This window comes from Perca flavescens, chromosome 10 (assembly GCF_004354835.1).
Source record: "Perca flavescens isolate YP-PL-M2 chromosome 10, PFLA_1.0, whole genome shotgun sequence".
Classification (NCBI taxonomy): domain Eukaryota; kingdom Metazoa; phylum Chordata; class Actinopteri; order Perciformes; family Percidae; genus Perca; species Perca flavescens.
This window is the reverse complement of record NC_041340.1, coordinates 20,533,400-20,554,286: the sequence shown is the minus strand read 5'-3', so window position 1 is coordinate 20,554,286 and position 20,887 is coordinate 20,533,400. Positions and strand designations below refer to the sequence as shown.

Here is a 20,887-nt window from a genome sequence, read left to right as displayed (position 1 = left end):
GGATGGCTAGGGCTAATTCTGGCCTCCTAATCCCAGTCCCATCCACCTTCCCCCTCTTCCTGCTTGCTTGCTTACTCCACGGCGACAGTGAGGAGCAATTGATGCCTAGGTAGACATTACTATAACATACACACATAGCACTTAACCCACTCAAGTTTACAAAGGAGGAAGAGGGAAAAGACAGAGGCTGCTGGTACCTTTTCGGGATAGCTAACCTGGGTGACCTGGATAGCTAACTCACCTGTGTGGGCTTCACTGGAGAATGTAGCTGCAGCCCTCCAGCCGAGCCACAGGAAACACGCCACCATGGGAGAAGCTCAAAAGGTAGGTGACCTGATCTGGAGGAACAGGATTTATAACACCAAATGTGACCCTTCAGTGTTTGTTTGAGAACTATTTACAGGTGTTTTTGGTTTTCAAAAGTGTGTACCAATATTTTTTACATTATTTAGTAGCTGTTTAGATGCAGCTCTGATGTGAAGGTTGGATTATCTGAATTGCTCATTTTAGTCAAAAAGTGTTCATATAATTTTACATCTAAATTGAACCTCCAATGTTGTTTGATGTAATCACACATACACTGTAGTACCTGACACTTTGAAGGAAATATTTAATAATACAGCGCCTCTTTTGTCAGCTGTGTGGCAGGCTGCGATTGCGCAACCTTGCTTCAGACTAATCACATTAAACAGTGCACCATTATATGAATGGAGCTCTAATCAAGACCAGATCTTTTCTAAATGAAGCAACAGATTAATTCTTACTAGGCTGGAGATTGGTCGATGGGTGGAGCAAGATGGGCATGCATGTGTTGTCAACAGTGCTGTATGTACAGGGAGCTTTGACCTCAAATGAGAATACTAAACAAATACTTGGGATGCTCTAAATGTTGCAATACGTTTATTTTTTTTTTGCTTATCCTCCTGCCTACATGCAGGGCTTACTCTCTGTGATCGAGAAACTGAAAGGATCCACAGAGCAGGAGGTCAGGATAGTGCTTCTGGGGTTGGACAACGCCGGCAAGACAACCCTGCTGAAGAGCCTCGCCTCTGAGGATGTGAACACCATCACACCAACACAGGTGAGGGAAAGTGTTAAAACTCACACACACACATTATGACCGTAAGGAAAGTCACTTACTGTATGGCATAATAAAGCAAGAAGCGCCACTGACTGATACGCTTGCAGATGATGATTTTGTGGCCTTAATTTCATTGATTCATCTTACCGTGAACAGCTGAGCCACTTTATAACACCTGATGCTCATCATTAAGTGTATTTTAGATAAGCAGGGCATCTGCCAGAAATATAGCCTAAATGTTTTGTTAACCAACAAGTTACCACTCTTTAAAGACAATTTGTACGCTGTCACTGAATCCTTTTTGCAAAATCAGTGATACAATGCTGGACTTCTCTTGTTTGAATAAAGTTTTTCTAAAGATATTTGGTATTTTCATGGCACTGTAACCCAACATTATTAAAGACAGGGAGATTGTATCTAATCTTGTAAGACCAGTGTGACCAGTGTTGCTCAAAGTAATGATGATGACCTTTGCTTTTCTGACATGCTTTAAAATGAAATTATGGGACTTGCAGTACACACCAATCAGCAAAATAATGATGTAAGGATGTCACATCATCCTGTTATATAGTATGTTAAATAACCTTTCAGCAGGAAATTACCTTCCTGATTTGCATGCTCTCAACATATTTTTTTAAGACGTTCCTAACGTTGCGGTGAGGTCTTTTTTTCACCCTCTTGTGATGTGATTACCTAACCTCTACTATGATTATCTAATACCCTTGCAATACACAAGACATAAAGCACAAGACATAGGGCAGATGTACTGCCGGGTCTTAAACGAGTGTGACAGCTCATCAGATACCAGGCAGATAGGATGCAGTCCAGCATGACAAGTCACCACAAAGCTAAACAAGACTTGACACTTGAATACATACACTGCACTTGATCCTTCACATCTTATCCTCAGATTTTCTCCTCAGCTGGCCCTCAGGAGGATAAAGTTGTTACACAACCTCGCCGACTGTAACAGCAAGGAGCTGGGTTATGAAAAACGTCCGGATTAGCACAGTGACCTAGCGCACGCTCTCCTGCTGATATGTAACAGGGTTACAATACAGAGTTACCAAACAGTGATTCATTTAATACACACACCTGTGCTTGAGTACGTTGCTGCTTAATGAATTGCTTCATAACCATGTGCAAGGCTTTCCAGGTGCTGCGTACTGGAACTGTGTTAAATAGAAGGCAGTGATGTGCAGTACACTGACTCCAGCTTTGCGTTTCACTTCAGGGCTTCAACATAAAGAGTGTTGCCTCTCATGGCATGAAACTTAATGTTTGGGACATTGGAGGACAGAGGAAGATCAGGACCTTCTGGAAAAAGTACCTGGACAACACAGATCTGTTGGTGAGTGACTAAACTTAATTAAAATCAATATTTTTTTTTCCCCCTGGGAGACATATACTTTATTCTGTATTTGGATCCCTATTAGAGTTTGCAAAGTGGTAGCTAGTCACCCTGGGGTCCACACATGTCTTCACTGAAAATACACCACAAAAAACATGTAAAGCAGTAAAAATCCATGATATTAAAGTATCATATATGTGCATAAATTAAGCACTTTAATTGTATCTTGATGAATGGAACTTGTTAATAAAACTCTAACGTTGTGGAACATTTTTGAAAGGTTGACAAGTGTATCTTCTGTTTTCAATTAGCACTGACTTTTTGGCTGCTGTACAGGAGCAGCTGTATCCTAAATGAGTCAAAAATCAAAAATAAATAAATGAAAAAAATGTCAACTAATTTTATTGTAATATGTTGGTTCTTTCAGATTTATGTTATTGACAGTGCAGACAAGAAGCGGTTTGAGGAGACGGGACTGGTGAGCTTGATGTCATTTGCATGCAAATATATTCTGACAAGAACGATAGCAAAACTAGTTTATTACATTTATTAAATTAAAGTCAACAAGTCAATAACGTACAAAAATGGTATGTGCAGGAGCTGTCCGAGCTGATTGACGAGGACACTCTAAAAGGCGTTCCAGTGCTCATCTTTGCCAATAAGCAGGATCTGGCCACAGCGTCATCGGCCAGTGAGATCGCTGAGGGACTCAACCTGCATACATACCGGGACCGTGAGTGGCAGATTCAGGCCTGCTCAGCTGTGTCTGGGGAGGGAGTTCAGGTCAGACGCAGTCCCAACCTTGATTTATTGATTTCCCCTCAGATGGAACCTAATTAACTATATAAAAGTGCTTCTTCCTGCTGTACAATCTTGTAGTGAAAATCAGTCAACTATGACCTGCTTAGTTTGATGGTTTTGACTATTTTCTGTCTTCAAAACTATGAAACTGATTTAGTTTTATTTTAATTTCCCTGACAGGATGGCATGAACTGGATTTGCAACAATATTGTGAATAAGAAGAAATGAACCAACGGCAAACAACACAGACCAGTCAAACAGAGAACCATCGCATTAAGGGATTAAAGAAATATTTCACTTCATTTAATATCAACAAAACTCACCTATGACAGGCCCCGCTCCCCTCACATATTTGAATGATAATTTTGTTTTTACAATTTTTGTCATTTTTATGAATATTTCCCTAATGTAGCTAATTTAAAGATTATAGATACATATTTTAGCTACAATAAGTGAATTAGGTATTTATTAATCATTAATCATTAATCAATATTTCCTAAAAATGTATGTTTTGTCCCCTTATCCTGAGGATCTGTATCTGTTGGATCTGTACGCTGGGAAAACCAAGCTGAGTGTGTAGCCATGTAGAACTGTTGGTGCTTGTTACATCCAGTTAAGTGGGAGTGTAAAGTATGTGTTTTTGACAATAAAATACTTAGTAATTTATGCTATTTTGTTTTCATGTTTTCAAATCGTATGCAGCCATCTGTAATCAAATTCACAAAAAAATACACAAACAATAACATAAATGGTGAAAGACAAAAAAAACATGTGACTGTAAATGTCAACGCTTCCATGAGTAACAAGCCGATCCACTCCTGCTCAGCTGTCAACATTGTACTGAGAGAGAGAGAGAGAAGAGAGTTCACAATTATACACCCGCATGGCAGAACAAGATATCAAATCTCCAAGGCACAGCAGAGCAAACAGTGCAGGAAATTACACGCAGAGAGGCTGACCAATTTGCATCGGAGAGACTTTCTCAAAATGTTTGTTTTATATGCAAATTTACTATTACATAGCATGCGGTCTCTCTTGCTGCAATGTTGGAGCTGTCTGGATCCCTCTTCACAGAGGTAGTTGGCCATATGAAACATCTAATGTCCAGCTGTGAGCACTAGGTTGTTCTCCCAGCACAAACAAAATTCAATTCAGTCTACTTTGTGTGAGCAACTTTGAGGTAAAATCCTTCTTCATCTTCTGTTCTGCGATCTGCGATAAAGCTTGTGGAGATCATTGATTTCCGACGACTTCCTCAATCTTTACCCACGAACGGTTCATCTCCCCTGGGACGACAGCGGTCAGAACCCACCCCCAGACTTCAAGGCCCACACAGCCCCGTGGTCTTTCTTCACATATTTGTCCTTTAGACTGACCTTGGTGTAGGCTAAGTCCTCTATTCAGCCATTTTGGCTCTACTCAGCTGCAGTTGGATTTAATGGATCCTTTGTTTCTATTGTCTGGAGTTGTAATTAACCATCTGAAAGCACTCTAAAATCACATCAGCTTGCTGGCTTTGTTCTGTGTCCTCCTCTACATGAACTTATGCTAATGAATATTTCGTCTTTTCTTTTGTACGGTATTTATGAGTGGTTTTGAAAAAAGATCAAAATCAGCTCTCTGGTTTACTTGGTTAAAGTGAGTGAATACTGAGTCATTTCCATGGCAACTAAAATTTGGTGCAAGTCCTAAAACATTTTTTTTTTGTCATCCACTCCTGTTGAGCGAGCGCAACAGGGGGTGCAGGACCAATTACAACTTGCACTAAAGCATCATTATGGCTGTTTGAAAGACGGCACAGGAGCTGGGCTGGTGGGAAGATGAGAGTCTGCCTACTGCAGTCTGTTGTTCAGTGCTGCTTTGTTTACCAACAGGTGGCAGTATTAGAGAGCCCGATTAATCTCAGGGCTGACGAGAGGGCATCGCTCTTTACAAATAAGGGATTTGACAGTCTAATTACACTAGTTTTGTTCCAGAGCTCGAGCAGAAGCACAGCTCCAGAAGAATATCATGTAAATTATGTTTCTATAATATATGGTGTTGCCATGGCAACCCTCCCTGTTATTCGTGGTCCACCAGCCCCTTCTCTTCTTCAGTCCAGCCCTCCCTCTCTTGTCCTCCATTTCTTTCATTTTCCCAAGCTCTGCTCATAAAAAGAAAGCCTGCTCACTCAGAGAGACTGGACAACAACACATTCCAGGTACGAACAGAAGACACTCTGTGTTCCGTTGTCTGTGAGAAGGAAGTTGTTTTGCTAAAATCAATAATAATAATAAATCATTTGGTAACACTTTAAACTATTACACTATTAAATGGTACATTGATAGATAGTTAATTAAACCTATTAGTTATTTTACTGGGAACAAACAAGGAAATGGTAATTAATAATGTTTACTAATTATTAGTGATGCTATAATTGATATCATTTTTTATTGTTGAACACTATAACATTTGATATTAATTAATAATTACCAAGTGATTTGTAAACCTTTAAGAAATTGTTTGTAAACCATCAATAAACATTATTTGGATGGCTGCAATTAATGATTTTAATACCTTAAAGGTGCTCTAAGCGATGTTGGGTGACGGCACTTCTTGTGGACGTTCAAAGTATTTTCAAACAAAACGAGGCTAGCTCGCCCCTCCCTCCTCCTCATCCCGTCCCCTCTCCCTCCCTTCCGTGCTTATACACACTAACTCCCCACCACCACCAAATCCTTCTTGTCGCTTAATGGCTGGAACGCTGTTTGTTATGTTTGGTGGTGCAGGTTGGTACAGTTTGTTTTTGTTGCCGTTTGTGGAGCCTGGGCTGTCTACAGAGACCGCGTTTCAGGGGACAGGCAGCTAGCGGATAGTGAGGGGATGTTTGCTGTATGTGACAAAAACGTGTGACATCGCTTAGAGCACCTTTAATAATGAATGGGTAATAAATACTTTGTAAAGCATCTATAAACATTATTCAGATCATTGCACAAATAATCATATTTTATAGATCACCATAAAAAGATTTAATGAGGCCAATTTAATTTAATTTGATGTTTTATAAACCACATATTAATCATTAACTAATTATTATAAGCATTTGTAACTTATATAGCCATCCAAATAAACAATTGTTAACCACTGACAAAGTATCAACTATCTATCTAGATGTTATTTAATTTGTAAACGTTAAAAAACATGTTATTTGTTAACAGTAAAATGACCCAAGTTTAATTAGCTATCAATTCACCATTTATTAATGATGGTTAATCTAAATTTTTACCTGTAATTCTTTTTGTAACAGGGCTGATTATTGCAAAGAAATGGATTGTGTTAAAACTGTGTTAGGCACTTTATTTTTTGCCATTGTTGAGCAAAATAATAATAGAATAATAATCTTTCAGCATCTTGTAATTCAAGTAGTCTAAGAGAAAACTAGACTTCTGCACCTCCTCTTGGCGCTTTATCAAGGCTTCAGAAAATCTAGCTGTGACCGAAGACTTTGGGCAGTAACAGGTCATTTCAGAGAGAGAGAGAGAGAGAGAGAGAGAGTGTGTCCCCATTGCCCGTGCAACAGAGAGGGGATCATTTTGTATGAAATTGTTCTCATCTGTTGTTTTCGGCAGATCGATTTATCATTAGACATAAAGAACTCCGCTTGAATTACAATGATTGTATGTTCATCTGTGCATGTGTAAACCAAACTGAAAGATGTTTTTCTCCCTAAAGCTGCAACAAAGTATCCCCAGGTCACTAAGGCTTCCCATCATGCCGGAAGTCGCCCACCTGCCCTCCATGAAGCCTCCTCCACCCAGTTTCAATGCCACCCCGACGTGCTCCAGCTTCCTGACTACCACCACCACACGGCTCCCATTGGAGGAGGTGCACATGCAAGTGCACAACATCCTGATTGTTGTCATTTTTTGTGTTGTATGCTTTCTGCTCCTGCTCACCTTCTTCTACACCTTCTGCTTCCATTGCTCCATTGGTTCAATGCCTAAAGACTCGCACAAGACCAAGAGATGCAGCCTTGAACGCGAGGACGCCACCTATAAGTGCAGTTCCTCTGATAACCAGTCGGTGGGGAACGTTGTGTGACTGGGACACCGGACCAGGATAACTGATATTTAACCGTCTATCAATGTATTTTTGTTGGGGTTACACTACTTGTTCTAGTGACATGTATGGATGTGTCACAGCACCATAAAGGCAGAGAGTAACTATACCTTCCATAAACCAAGGCATGACATTTGAGTAATTGCTTTTACTCTCATATTAATTTGATATTGATTTGTTCCTGCATTTGATTGATAATTGAACAGGAGCAGTTCCTTGGTTTTCTTGCTGGAGTGCATGCATGTCATGTGAGTACACGTACACACAATAAAAACATATCCATGTATAGCCACAACCATGGAGAAACGTGTTCAATAAAAAAGTGCAAAATAAATTCAAATGTAATTTTGAATGCCAGGCCTTTGAGTGACAAGACAAACAATAACAAATGACACACACGGTTCAGCAGGCATTTCGCTTTATTTTCACTGAACTGACAAGCGTTTACATTGTGCCGTGGCTGTGTATTTGAGGAGACTGTTATAGAACAATAAATCCAGACATGCAGGATGGAGGAGAGATACAGAGGGATTTCTTGAAAGGATGAAATAAGATGTCAAATCCACAAGGTGCAGCAGAACAAACAGGAAATTACTGAGCTTGTGTCCAGCTGAACCGCGTGGCGGTGACACAGCAACGTTCTAGTGGCAACTGCTTTGAGCGGACTGATGTGAGGTATTAATTGAAGTGTCTGCCCACTCAAACTGATCAAAGTGTAAATAAAAATACACATTTATTTCTGTATCATCAAAGCTAACTAAGCAATGATGATTTTGCTCTGCAACATAACAACACTCTAGGCCACTAGAAATTTCAAGCATTACATATTAGGCCATGTATACTAACAATACGTCACTAAAGAGATTGTCATGGTATCACCACAAGAATGCCAAAATAACAGCAAAAACAGCATTCCTATCTGGCATTTGGCCTAATAGTTAATGAGTTGAACAAAAAGTGCTTTAGAAACAGTAATACAAAAGAATTACTGGCTATAGCATCAGCTGGCGTCTGTTTGGCTCATGACACGGAGCATGTGGCACTCTTGGAGCAGCGGGAGTCACAGGAGCTGTCAGGAGACTCCATGATGCAGTCTCTGCCGTCAGACTCAGGTGAGTCCAGTCCCAGGTGAGGGTCCTGGAGGCCGTCCTGCAAAGCATCCTTATAGTGGGCCTGGGGAAGGAACAGTCCCTTATAGTCACACCAATTGTAGCAAGTGTAAAACAGCACTAATAGGAAGAGAATAATAGTGATGGGAATGGATGAAAAGAAAGTAATTGGAAGTTTGTAGTTAAATCAAAGTCAATAAAGGTCGTGGAACTTTGCGTTGCACCAGATATTCCCTCTCACCTTATGAACAGACATCTTCTCCACACGGCACAACTCCATCGACCCCTTTAGAGAATGGCCTGAAATGTCCATCTTGATACGATGAGAGCGAGTAGACTTGACATCATCCTCATCCCGCCCTGACGCTAGTGGGGAAACCTGGGGGCAAAGACAGAAGGAGACTCAGGGAATCAGAGATTATGATGGTGGTAATGAAGCAAATGAGAGTGTAAACCATTCAAGGGTGTCTTAGTTGAATGTTTTACCAGTCCCTCCTTATTTCCTGTGGCCTCAGTGCCTGAGATGTTGGCCTTACTGATGGTCTGGTTCTCAAACTGAGGACACGCCGCCTGAGCGTTTCCGTCTTTGTCCCTCTTTCCTTTCAGCCAGTAGGTCTCAATTTCAACATTCCCCTTAAAATGGACAAAGAGAAGGAAAAAAAGTAAGATTTAGGTTTGGACATAAAGGACGTATGCACAAATATTAAAAGACATATGCTCGAAGGTACAATTTCTGTTATGGAGGGGAGTAAAATGGGGAGAATCATCATCATCAAAATCAGAATTCCCTGATGAAACATTTGTCACGCTTTTCTTGAGATTGGCGCCTGTAATCAGCTGCCTGAGAAACCTTTGGGAGTCACTTTGCTGGCATTATCACTAAATGTACAGCCTCAAAGTCAGACCCAGTGATGAAATAGACTGGCAAATCAACAAGCAGGCTGCAATTACCAGCTCTGAATATTAAGTGTGCTGACTCCCCAGAGCCAAAACACTGAGTTATTATTATTCCATGTATTTCTAAGATTCAGAAATGTTTATTATGTCTGATTGCTGATACACAAATCTTCCATTAACATAGATTGCAGCCTCAATGTTCAGTTGAAGGTAGTTTGTGTATAATGTACAGATAACATGTATTTACCTTTATGTGGGGACGTTCACACATTTCTGAACCACATCATCGCTGTGTGTTAATTACATGTTCGACAGCAAATCATATCAATTACATGTTGTCATAGTGTCTGAGTGAATGCAATTAATGTCGTCATGAGTGTAGTTGCTGTGGAAACAGTTTAGACCCCTAACCTTGATGGTAATGGTGCCCCTCCTTTCAAAAATAAAGTGACTCCCTTTCAGGTGCTCGTAGGTGGCGCTGCTGAGCTGAATGTGCATCTCCTGAATGAGATAAAGGAAGACCAGACAAAGAAAATCACAATAAAACTGTTAGTTTAGTTATCATATATACAGTAAAAAATATTGACTTAGCTTCCCTACCTTTCCATTGCTCTCCATGGCAGACGCGGTGTGGACTGTGTCACCGTGCAGACCGTAACGTGGCATCTTATGTCCCACCACACCTGCCACCACCATCCCAGAGTGGATCCCTGCAAGAACAACAGTTTAGGTCACTAAGACAAACACGGACACAAACACACAGGTCCACACACGCTTTACCCACCAACACGAATCTGTATGTGGTTGCCATTAGAGGGGTCTTTCAGGTGATCTATTGAGCGCACCATGTCCAGGGCCATGTCACAGATGTTGTGAGCGTGATACTTTGTCTTCTCTGGAGCCCCAGCTACCACCATGTAGGCATCTCCAATAGTCTCAACCTAGAGAAGAGGAACAGCAGCTCTCACACAGCAGCACTTCTGGAGAAAGTGTATTAAAGAGAGGGAAAATCACACACAAACCTTGAAGACGCGGTGCTTCTCGCTGAGCGTGTCAAACAGTGTGTACATGGTGTTGAGCATCGAGACCACCTGCATTGGAGTGATGTGGCTGCAAATGCGAGTAAATCCCACAACATCGCTGAAAAGAATGGTCACATCTGGGAACACCTGGGAGAAAAGAGGTAAGAGAGCTGATAAGCACACACACACACACACACACACACACACACACACACACAGGTGAGGCAGGCATTCATAGGCCAAGGTTTGTAACCAAGCTGTTATGCACCATCAGGAAGGAAGTGTGCGTGTGTGTGTGTGTGTGTGTGTGTGTGTGTGTGTGTGTGTGTGTGTGTGTGTGTGTGTGTGTGTGTGTGTGTGTGTGTGCCAGAGTTTAAGTAGTGCATGGCAAAGAGTTGAGAAGTATGATGTGTCTATATATGTCTCTTTCATCTGTAGGATGAATATGCAGCTACAAATTTCAGCTTCAGCTTAGCTTAGTCTGGCTCTGTCCTAAATTTCCGTTTCCCCATCTTTCCAGGCTTTAAGAGTCTCTAGTGGATGGGTGCATTTCCCAAAATGTTACGCTGTTGTTTCAGAGAGCAGCAAATGTTGAAACACTGAAACTGTTGCTTCTGTTGTGTTTGGCACTTAAGGTGTTAAATCATAGTGGCATATACAGTAGGCCTATAAGGCACTATCAACAATCCTGACCTCACAAGTGTTCACAGCCGGCTCTCCTTTGCGCAGCCTTTTAGCTACTGGCTTGGGAATCATTCTGTACAGGAGGTCATCAGTCTTCTTCATCTCATAGTCCAACATCTTCATGCTCTCCTCCAGCTTACTGGACTTCTTTTGCTCCTGCGCTCACAATGTGAAATTAGACAGAAGCACAATGTAAGTTTGTATCTATTTCTTTCACCTCATGTCTGCAGGCGGTGGGTGATCTGGGGCTGCCAGACTGAAAGAAGGGCTTCAGAGCAACTTTGCATAATGCAGAGTGGCAAGGGAGCTGATCACACATAAAAAATGCAGCTGCACGTTGGCAGAGTGAACCTGTATGAGAGCTCTCTTCAGCTCCTCTGACTGCTGCGTGCCTGCCAGCACCAGGTCTCTGCTGGAGTCGTGCATGCTTAGGTCATTGATGTACAGGCCGGTCCTAAACATAGCACTCAGACTCTCCATCCTAGAAACACAAACAGACAGAGACAAGACAGTTAAAGAGAAAAATGAAGGACAAATGACAACAATGATGGTGCTAATAATATGCACTAAACGGTAACAGAATCTATTTGAAAATAACAATAGCAGTATCTATAAAAATTAGGCGATTAAAAGAGTAATTGTGAGAGATGTTATTTTTAGTTTCCTACAGTATAAACAATGTAAGCAGTGTGATGTGGCATTTAACGTTTCAGTAGTTTCCTCAATACAGGCATAAGGGCATTTGCTTGCAAAACAAAATGTTTGAGAAGAGGAGGGAGATGTTTTGGTAATGTACTCTGTAGAAAACACTCTCAGTTGCAAATGGGTTCCCATTAGGCCCACAAGAGCTGCACAGTCTGATTACAAGCTAATTAGCAGCTCATTTCATGCATGGTAAGTGCTATTAGAATGGGCCCCTGATTTGATTCACTGCCCAGCCTTTTATTTCCAGCCTCGTAATTAAGTTTAGCTCTTGCTGCTTTTTAGAATAATTTACTTTAGAACTGCAGCGTTTTAATAAAGATCTGTCTATGGGTGTGTGTGTGTGTGTGTGTGTGTGTGTGTGGTGGGGCCTTACACAGGGGTTCCCAGGAAGATGATGGACTCCCACTCTGGCATATATCTCATTTGTCCTTTTAGTTTTAGGCAGCGGCTCCCGTCGCCCCAGCTCTCCATCGCATTAGCGCTGTTACCGTCTAAAAAGGATGGAGCATGATTTAAATGCCAACAAGACAAACAATGAGAGAGGTGTTTTAAATATCAGCAGTAGATAATAACTGCACTGTGTTAACAATGTCATCCTAATGGATTTTACAGTTTACTATCGGTCAATTTAGAATAGTTCCAACTATTTGGGAAATATGCTTATTCCCTTTCTCGCTAACAGCTAGATGAGAAGATCAATACCACTCTCAATCTGTATGTTCAATATGAAGCTGGAGCTAGCCATTATTTAGCGTTAGCTTATGTCAGACTATGTCAAAAATGTCAAACTTTTTCCTTTAAAGTGAGATTCTTTTGGATTCTAACTGTGTCCGTGTCTTTAATAGGGTTAACCCACTCATAAACGTAAGCAAGACTGAGGAGCTGATAGTGGACTTTGGGAAGAAGCATGGAAGGAACTACATCCCCCTTATTATCAACGGGTCCTCGGTGGAGAGGGTGGACAACTTCAAGTATCTTGGTGTCCACGTCACCGAGGGTCTGACCTGGGCGCAGAATACTGACTCAGTGGTGAGAAAGGCAAGGCAGAGAATGTTTCACCTCGATCGCTGAGGAGGAAATTCCAGGTATCCCCTTAAATACTGAGGAATTTCTACTCCTGCACCGTCGAGAGCATCCTGACGGGGAACGTCACTGCCTGGTACGGAAACAGCACCGAACACGACCGCGAGACCCTGCAGAGAGTGGTTCGTTTTGGCTGAGGCGCTGCCCTACCCTGCCTAAAGGATATTTAAACCAGGCGTTGCAAAAAAAAGGCTAGGAGAATCATTAAAGATAAAAACCCGGGTAACAGAATTTTCACTGTGTGGAGGTCGGGTAGAAGGTACCAGATACAAGAAGGCCAACACTGAGAGGCTCAGGAGAAGCGTCTACCCTCAGGCCACTAGGATCCTAAAGAAGGACACTGCCTAAGACTGGCGGGATTACATTTTTGCTGGAATTGTACCTTAAATGATTACATGTGACAAATAAAATTGATTGATTGATTGATTCTGTCATTGTCAGCCAGGCTAGATCAATGTCTGTATGCTCAAGTGTAGTCGTTTTAGATAACAGAACCTTTGTAATCATCTCCAATGATGGACTGGAAAGCCATGAGCTCTACGTCTACGTCAGCAGTGCGATTGGCATTTTCATAGTCAGAATCTGTGGAAAAACAGGGGAGCTGTCAGAGCGGTAAACATTCATGTTCAAACCCTCCACCCGTGAAATCTGGCTGGGATCAGTTCCAATAAATTCCATCAATTAAAGTTGAATCAAGACATCAAACAGTTCAATTTCTCTGAACTTCCTAAACTCTCAACTTCAATTCAGCAATTGTTTACTGCACACCTCCTCTTTTTATTTAATTTAATAAATACATGTGTTTATTTAATAAACCTTAAATTGAGCGTGTCTTTCACAACTGACTGCAGTGAAATTGATCTGTCTACAAGCCTGCGAGTCCTCGCCCACCAGACACACACCCCTGTGATTGTTTGCATGGATCCCACGCTTACTCTGGACTCGATTGTGAAGGTTCCTTTCTCTCTTCACAGGCTCCTTGGACATGATCTCAAACAGGTTGTTGGGGTGGGAGATGATCTGTATACAGATGACTAAATCAGTATTCTCAGCACTCATCAGCACTCTGTTAAAAGCTGATACATTGTTGTTGATATCGCTAAAGTTGGACCTGAATTGGCTGGAAACATTCAAATTAAACATACATACAGTGATGTCTTACCATGTTCCAGGTAAACTCCACTAGGGGGCGAGCCAGCAAGAAGGCATCATTGATCTTCTTCCCATCCAGATCAGGGAAGACTGTCGCCAGGCCTGAGCCAACGTTATGCACCACCATGTCCTAAAGAATCCAAGAATTGCAGGGATTGTTCATACGTTTAACGCTTCATTTCATTCATGAGGTGAGTTTAGGAATTGAACTAAAAGGAGTTACCTGTCTGAAGACGATGTTGAAGGGGAAGACCTCAAAGAAGAAGTCTGAGGTGATGGGCAAAATCTCCTGCTCTTCCTCATCCTCCTTCATGATGTAGCGGTAGGCTGAGTTGTCAAAGTTCAGCCTGCACAGACATACAGATCAATATGTTTTCTAAAGTTTAAAGTTAAGTATAAACTGTGGTGGAAGAAGTATTACGATCCTACCAATACAACAAAGTGAAAATACTCAGTTACACATAAAATTACTGCATTCAAAATTAGTTAAAGTACAGATTAATGGTGTAAAAAAGAAGAAAAAACAACGTTCTGCCACACACATTTTGATGTTTTGGTTGTTTCTTTAATCTTTGCAATTTTCTTTAAATAATTTATCTCTTTAGGCCTTGAAAAGTTATATAAATGAAGCCATCGGCGAAGTTTTGAGAGAAATGTCTCTTTGGTGGAACTTACAACTGAAATGTGACAAGGGAGCCCAACCAGACACTGCTTTTATTGTAAGGAGTCACAAGCCAAAAAGATTGGTGTTTTTTTGTTTGTTTTTTTTATGTAAAATATCAATCTGAAAAGTAACAGCAGCTGCCAAATAAATGTAGTGGGGTAAAATTACAATATTTCCCTCTTTAATGTAGTGGAGTATTAGTAGAAGTAGCTTAAAATCGAAATATTCAAGTAAAGTACTTATTATTGTACTTATGTAGGCTACAGTTCATGAGTAAAAGTACTTTTCACCTCTGAGTATAAAAAAGCTGTGTGTGTGTGTGTGTGTGTGTGTGTGTGTGTGTGTACCTCATGGTGACATGAGAGTAGTCTCCGACCATCTGCTCAGACAGCACCTCCACATGGATGTCGGTGTCATAGAACTGTTTCCCCATCTGCCTTAGCTGACCCATGGCGTAGTGCAGATAGCCTTTGCGCTTACTCCTGCCAGACACAAAGGTAGAAAATGCAATATCAGTCTAAAGGAAATGAATCACACAACTTTCTCTCCGTTTGCTCTATTCTGTTCTGTTCTTTTAACCCGCCCCCCAACCACCCAGACCTGTAGTGGAGGGTGACTCCAGTGGCTGACTCCTCCTGACAAAAGAAGGTTGGAGGCTGCACCTTAGGGTAGCTGAAGCGCAGGTACTCATGGAGATTATCAAGGCCATTGACAAAGTCACGTACATGACGGCCCAGAACCTGTAGGCAGAGACAGAGGGTGACAGGGCATGTCTATTACAGTACTTTTCTAGGGGCACTCCACTTCTGATAGTTTACTCGTCATGGGGAGGACTACTCTAAGCAATAATGTTGTCTGTGGTCCTGGAGAAAAATCTGAGCTTGGCCCATACAAGTGACCATTCTTGACTGATTTGTACATGAGTTACATATTCCTTCTTCAATAATAAGGCACAATCAGATATATGAGACACTAAGAAAAGAAAAAATTCAAAAACCACAACCTTTCATTGGCACAATAGCAGTTTTAATGATACTCAGATCACTGGGTATTTTAATCATTTTCTCACACATAAGGTAAGGTACTTTATTTGTCACATACACGTACATGTAGCAAAATTCATTCTCTGCATTTAACCCATCCCTCAAGGGAGCAGTGGGCAGCCAATGACAGCGCCCAGGGACCAACTCCAGATCTGAGCCAGTGCCTTGATCAAGGGTACTGACTGGAGAACCTAGTACATGTTTTTGATGGGGGGTGAAACCAGAGCACCCGGAGGAAACCCATGCAAACATGGGGAGAACATGCAAACTCCACACAGAAAGGCCCTGGAACGACCTGGATTTGAACACAGAACCTTCTTGCTGTAAGGCTACAGTGCTAACCATTGGGCCACCATGCTGCCCATCTACCAAAAGACAACACAGTACTGACAGTTTTAACTCTGAGATCTTTTTTTCACCTTGAGGATCCTGTCATAGCCGTACTTCCCAACAAAGCCGAGGAAGTAGACGCCCCATGAGTTCATCAGCTCATTGTAAGGTGTGCCTGTCACTCCACTGGCTGCCTTTGCAATACGGGGAATCACACTCTCACTATACACCTGCAGACACACACACATATAGACCTCGACATATCAAAAATATTTCTTTTGACATCAGGATATGAAGCTTCAGACAAAAGCAGACAGTGAGTGATAGGTTGACATAGACAGCTCATTCCTCACAAATATATTTTATAAATACTAGTCAATGCTAACATACAGAATTATTGTATTCATTTCAGAAACTCAGACCTACCTGGTGGGTGACAAAAGAGTGCAACCTGACATCTGCTCTTTCTCTGACCAGTTTCCACACATCATCTCCGTACGACTCCTTGATGAAGTCGTGAAGACTCTCACACAGCAGCCCGTACATTATGTCTCTAAAACTGAGCACTGTCAACACAGCTCTCCAACTGATTGGCTTCCAACAGTCCTCCCAAAGGTGCCTGCGAGCGAATAAGAAAAGTTCAGAATGAAGACTTTTTCAGTGCTGCAAGCTGAATTTTAATGCATTTGGCTTTCAGCGTGAAGCTATAAGAAGCCATATACTGTTGCTCTCAACACTACCTGTGGAGTTTTGATCTTCCTCGGACTAGCTAGCCAGATAAGGTTTCATCTGAAGGCCAACGGGGCAAATGGTTTTAAAGGTGCCCTCATCACACAAGCCCTTGAGTCTGAATGTGCCTCTATTGTTCTTGTGTCAGCTGTCAGCACCTGGTGGCTGTGCACCTCTCTCTATGTGACATGAACACACTGCGGAAGCACCTCTCGAACACAGATGACACCAGTCCCGTTTTTATTATCGGATTATCCTTTTCAAGAAAATTACTTTTAAAACCACTGAATTGTCAATAGATAACTGTCATTATTACCGCATTTGTGATGAACTGTAATAAGAATAAACTGGAAGAAGGCTCAGAGTGATACAGCGCCACACAAAAGCTCAAGTTGTATTTGTTAAAAGGAGCCTACTAACCTACTGTGGTATCTTTTTATATAGCAGATTTACCTTTTCTCTCTCTTTTCACTCTTAAATAAACCCTTAATGGGCACCAACTGTTCAGCTTCCATTGTGTGTCTGCAGATGATTTTCTGTGACTCAGGATGACTCCGTACTTTCTCTCATAGGCCGGGAGGCTTCCTACTGGGGGGATAGTGGTGTTGTGGAGCAGGCAGGTACGAAATCGATATCCAATCTCAACAGGGATAAGGAAAATGTTTTTTTTCCTCCAGGCTCCTGCTGAGCTCAATGAATCAATTTGTGGGGGAGAAGAAAAAAAAAGATGCTCGATAAAGACTAACTTGAGTTCAAAAAGGCCAACCAAATATAAAGTTAAAGGGCATCACTAGGCATCACATCACTAGTGTAACACACAATGTGAGTTTATACAGAATTCACAACTGGAGTTTCTCAGCAGGAATAAATAAAAACAAAATACCAAAACGTGTTACTCATTACTATCTTTTACACTGCTGGTATGTAGAAATCCCAAAATGCACAGCAGCGTGAAAGAAAAAAGAGGTCAAAGATCTCACACCATCAAAAAATGGAATTTAACCTTTGACCCCAAACAGAATCACAACCCCTGATTGCAGTGATCTTATCAAGTTTAGAACAGCTTCCGGGAAACACATGGGGGTGCTTGTAAGCAGCTAGATATATTTGGCAGAGTAGTTACTAAGTACTTTACAGAAGAGAGAAATAGAAATGTGAAGTGTTTTTGTGGGTCTATGTATATATCTACAGTGAAGAGGCTGGATGCTTGGCCTCTATGAGAGCTCAGTGTCACTGTCTGGACAGCAGCTGTTATTACACACACACACACACACACACACACACACACACACACACACACACACACACACACACACACTGAGGGGATCAGATTTTTATTATCAAAGAGGCTCAAGGTCAGGATGTAAATCTTTATACTTGCCCCTTCCCCTAATCGCCCTTTTATACCCCTCCTTTAACACTCCCTCCATCCATCCTCATCCTCTCTTATCACTCGGCTAAAATAACCCAGTGAGGTAAGCACCCGAGGCATCCTGGGATGACTTTTATACAGGCTGTTCCTTCTCTGCTGAGGAGAGTCTGAGTGGAGCGTGGAAGCACCCCAGCTCCAGTACAAGATAAAGAACTCAACTATCCAGACCAGCTCCAACACCCGACATACATACAGGCAGGAGACACAGGTAAGGAGTGTGAAGTGTGGAAGCTACCAGGTCCTTAAATTAACTGTAAACTTATATAATTATGTTTCTATGATGCTGGAATGACAGCTATAGAATGTAAAAGATGCACTGTGGTTTTGCTGCAATTTGACACTTTTTGTAGTTTTTTGTTACTTAATGAATAAGTCATAGTAAAAACAGAATTGCAGTGGGAAATAATGAAAAATGATAAAAGTAGTATAGAAGTAGTAGTAGTATAGAAGTATCATAAAACAAACTGCAATTTGGAAAAATCTTTATTAATAATAATAATAATAATTCACATGGCAACATGTGTCCATCAAAAGGAGATGATGATGCAGTCAGGCCTGGATGACGTGACAAAGCAGAGGATGTTGCAGGCCAAGGCTCTCTGTAAGGAGGCCAGAGGAGTTAAGTGTGGACTGGGTAAGATGCATTGATTCGATGTAAGATTCCAGTCTGTCAGTACATTTTCAGACAGAACTGACATTAGTCAGCTAATGCACGTACTAGTTTACACACTGGTTAACATATCTTCAACAAATTGGTATGCTCTTGTGTGATTTTACGCCCGTATTTAAACTGCCAGAGTTTGTGATCACAAGCCTGTCAGATGTAATTGAGCCAAACATCAAAGCGTTAGCCCACAGCGTGGGGACACATGCGACGTGGTACAGTACACCAAAATCCCAAGCGTGCCAGTGTGTTGTTGAAATTCTCCAAACATTCCAGCAGGGACCATCCCAGTTGCACTGTGTGTTTTCTATCGCTTTCCGCCATCAAGTCCCCTAAACTCAGCAAAATGTGACTCCCACCACTACATTTTTTTATTAAAGGCAACTCCTCAGGGGTGGCCAGACTTCTGCTCACACTTCTCATGTGTGAGAAAGAGGGCCATCCGCTCTTACATGAGTCTTCATCCAAAGACCCTATTTATATGCCCAGTTACCCCATGCAACCCTGGACCACAACAAACATTACACACCCCTTGACATCCTCTCCAGGGAATTTCAGACCCTCCACCGTGCCATGATATGAAACGAGAAGAGCTGTGCAGATACCAACTTAGTGATGCTGAACACATTTTGGCTTTTTTATATCAGTGCCCCTCAGCTGTTATTTGTCGACAGAAACAAGATCAGAGCAGACATTATGATTTGCCAAAGATCCTTATTAGTCTGAGCTACTTTCCTTCTCTTTCCAAATATCTGGAAGTAGCTGCTATCATTACTAACAACTAAATGGCATGATGTTTTTACACAGGGTTAGAGCCACCTCGTCACCCAATGCTTTGCCACACAGGATAAGAACCTGCGGCAAATAGATTGCTCTACTCTGATACTACTATTTTGAAAATGCATAAGGATATTAAATGTAACGACTTATTAAAGCACCTCCATTTGTCCGTCATGTTGTGCCAGAGGGTCTGAACCTTGGGAAGAAGATAAGCGTTCCAAAGGACGTGATGATGGAGGAGCTCAACCTTCCATCTAATCGAGGCTCTCGCATGTTTCAGGAGAGACAGAAAAGGGTCGAGAGGTTCACACTGGAGAACGCTGCCAATGGTGCTTATAGCACCAACAACAATGTAAGGAACTGAGTGATGGCACATAAAACACATGCCTCCTATCCACTGACCATGCTGTAACCTACAGAATGATGTACCTGATTCTTTTTTCTAATCCTTGTTGAAAATGTTGGTATGCGGCAAATACAACTCTAACTCTGTCCATTTCCCAGGTCTATTCAGAGGCCGTTCCTCCGCCACAGACCATCCCAGAGCCACAGGGAGGAAAAGAGAACCAGGCTTTCTCCATCCCTGGTAAGCATAGCCTGGTCATGAACCTTCAGAAGACTGTAGCAAAGAAGGGCAGTCCTGATGTCCTCGCTCCAGGTAAATCATAATACATGGTGAAGAAGAGCCGCAGGCTGCCACAAACTAGCTCATCGCAATGCCAAATGCATGGGCACTGTATCTCACTTTGACGGGGTTCACTTTTTGTATGGAAATGTATTAAGCAAATAAGTGAGTTTTCTTATTATCAGTAACAGGAGAGGTGGCAGTTTGCAGAAAGTGGTTATGTGCGTCTTTGCTGAGTGCTTTTGTGCATTTGTCATGACAGAAGGTACTGCTTACAATCTGACTAACAATGAGCTAAATGTGGTTTATTATCGGGGATTCACACTGAGATCTAATTACTGTAGTTCCTATTGTTGACAGGAGTGGCATCAAATAGATTTATATAAATATTAGATCTGTTTGTGCTGCTTTGCTGGGGCTTGCTTTTTTAAGTTATCTAATGGGTTTTCTAATTAGTTTCAATTTTTCTGAAAACAGTGGTCCGGGCAAGTTTAATTTGCTAACACTGAATTTAAAAGATGAAATTACTAATAAATTAAAAGATACATTGAATGTTTTTCACTTTAGTTGTAAGTCACTTTGACTTTTATTCGACTTCTTTCTGTCAGGATATTCTGGCCCTCTGAAGGAAATTCCT

At 41.6% G+C, this 20,887-nt stretch overlaps 3 protein-coding genes across 4 annotated transcripts in view; 2 read left to right on the top strand and 1 right to left on the bottom strand.

Moving 5' to 3' along the window:
• The first annotated feature begins 188 nt into the window (after positions 1-188).
• On the top strand, positions 189-3,845 carry arl3l1 (ADP ribosylation factor like GTPase 3, like 1). Its single transcript, XM_028589971.1, has 6 exons — positions 189-324; positions 938-1,081; positions 2,316-2,432; positions 2,860-2,910; positions 3,030-3,215; positions 3,414-3,845. The coding sequence occupies exons 1-6, from the start codon at positions 307-309 to the stop codon at positions 3,459-3,461; spliced, it is 564 nt and encodes a 187-aa protein (XP_028445772.1). The 5' UTR covers positions 189-306; the 3' UTR covers positions 3,462-3,845.
• A 4,506-nt stretch (positions 3,846-8,351) lies between these two features.
• Positions 8,352-16,566, bottom strand: LOC114562423 (soluble guanylate cyclase 88E). The gene is made up of 19 exons (XM_028588801.1): positions 16,447-16,566; positions 16,110-16,250; positions 15,248-15,387; positions 14,995-15,129; positions 14,207-14,330; positions 13,994-14,113; positions 13,767-13,851; positions 13,050-13,068; positions 12,864-12,884; positions 12,122-12,196; positions 11,395-11,524; positions 11,053-11,199; positions 10,360-10,506; positions 10,122-10,278; positions 9,938-10,047; positions 9,749-9,838; positions 8,927-9,073; positions 8,682-8,819; positions 8,352-8,504 (listed from the first exon to the last, which is right to left on the bottom strand). Exons 1-19 carry the CDS (start codon positions 16,564-16,566, stop codon positions 8,352-8,354), a joined length of 2,199 nt encoding a protein of 732 aa, XP_028444602.1.
• Positions 16,567-18,197: 1,631 nt separating this feature from the next.
• Positions 18,198-20,887, top strand: part of LOC114562648 (myozenin-2) — a 5,117-nt gene continuing 2,427 nt past the window's right edge. Inside the window, exons 1-5 of one of the 2 annotated variants that reach the window (XM_028589203.1) lie at positions 18,198-18,389; positions 18,716-18,815; positions 19,811-19,977; positions 20,130-20,211; positions 20,859-20,887. The exon at positions 20,859-20,887 is cut by the window's right edge and continues 155 nt beyond it. In XM_028589203.1, coding sequence (XP_028445004.1) covers positions 18,719-18,815; positions 19,811-19,977; positions 20,130-20,211; positions 20,859-20,887 — 375 coding nt within the window. In that variant the 5' untranslated portion in view covers positions 18,198-18,389; positions 18,716-18,718. Of the gene's footprint in view, positions 18,390-18,715; positions 18,816-19,810; positions 19,978-20,129; positions 20,284-20,858 lie in introns of both variants that reach the window. The other variant, XM_028589202.1, reaches the window with a different exon arrangement.

Coding starts and splice junctions, on each gene's coding strand:
- arl3l1 (XM_028589971.1), top strand. Junction 1,082..2,315: donor ACACCATCACACCAACACAG/GTGAGGGAAAGT, acceptor GTTTCACTTCAG/GGCTTCAACATAAAGAGTGT. Junction 2,433..2,859: donor TGGACAACACAGATCTGTTG/GTGAGTGACTAA, acceptor TGGTTCTTTCAG/ATTTATGTTATTGACAGTGC.
- LOC114562423 (XM_028588801.1), bottom strand. CDS start 16,566: ATGTACGGGCTGCTGTGTGAGAGTCTTCACGACTTCATCAAGGAGTCG. Junction 14,331..14,994: donor TACTCTCATGTCACCATGAG/GTACACACACAC, acceptor ATGTCTGTGCAG/GCTGAACTTTGACAACTCAG. Junction 9,074..9,748: donor GGGGCACCATTACCATCAAG/GTTAGGGGTCTA, acceptor GTCCATTTTAAG/GGGAATGTTGAAATTGAGAC.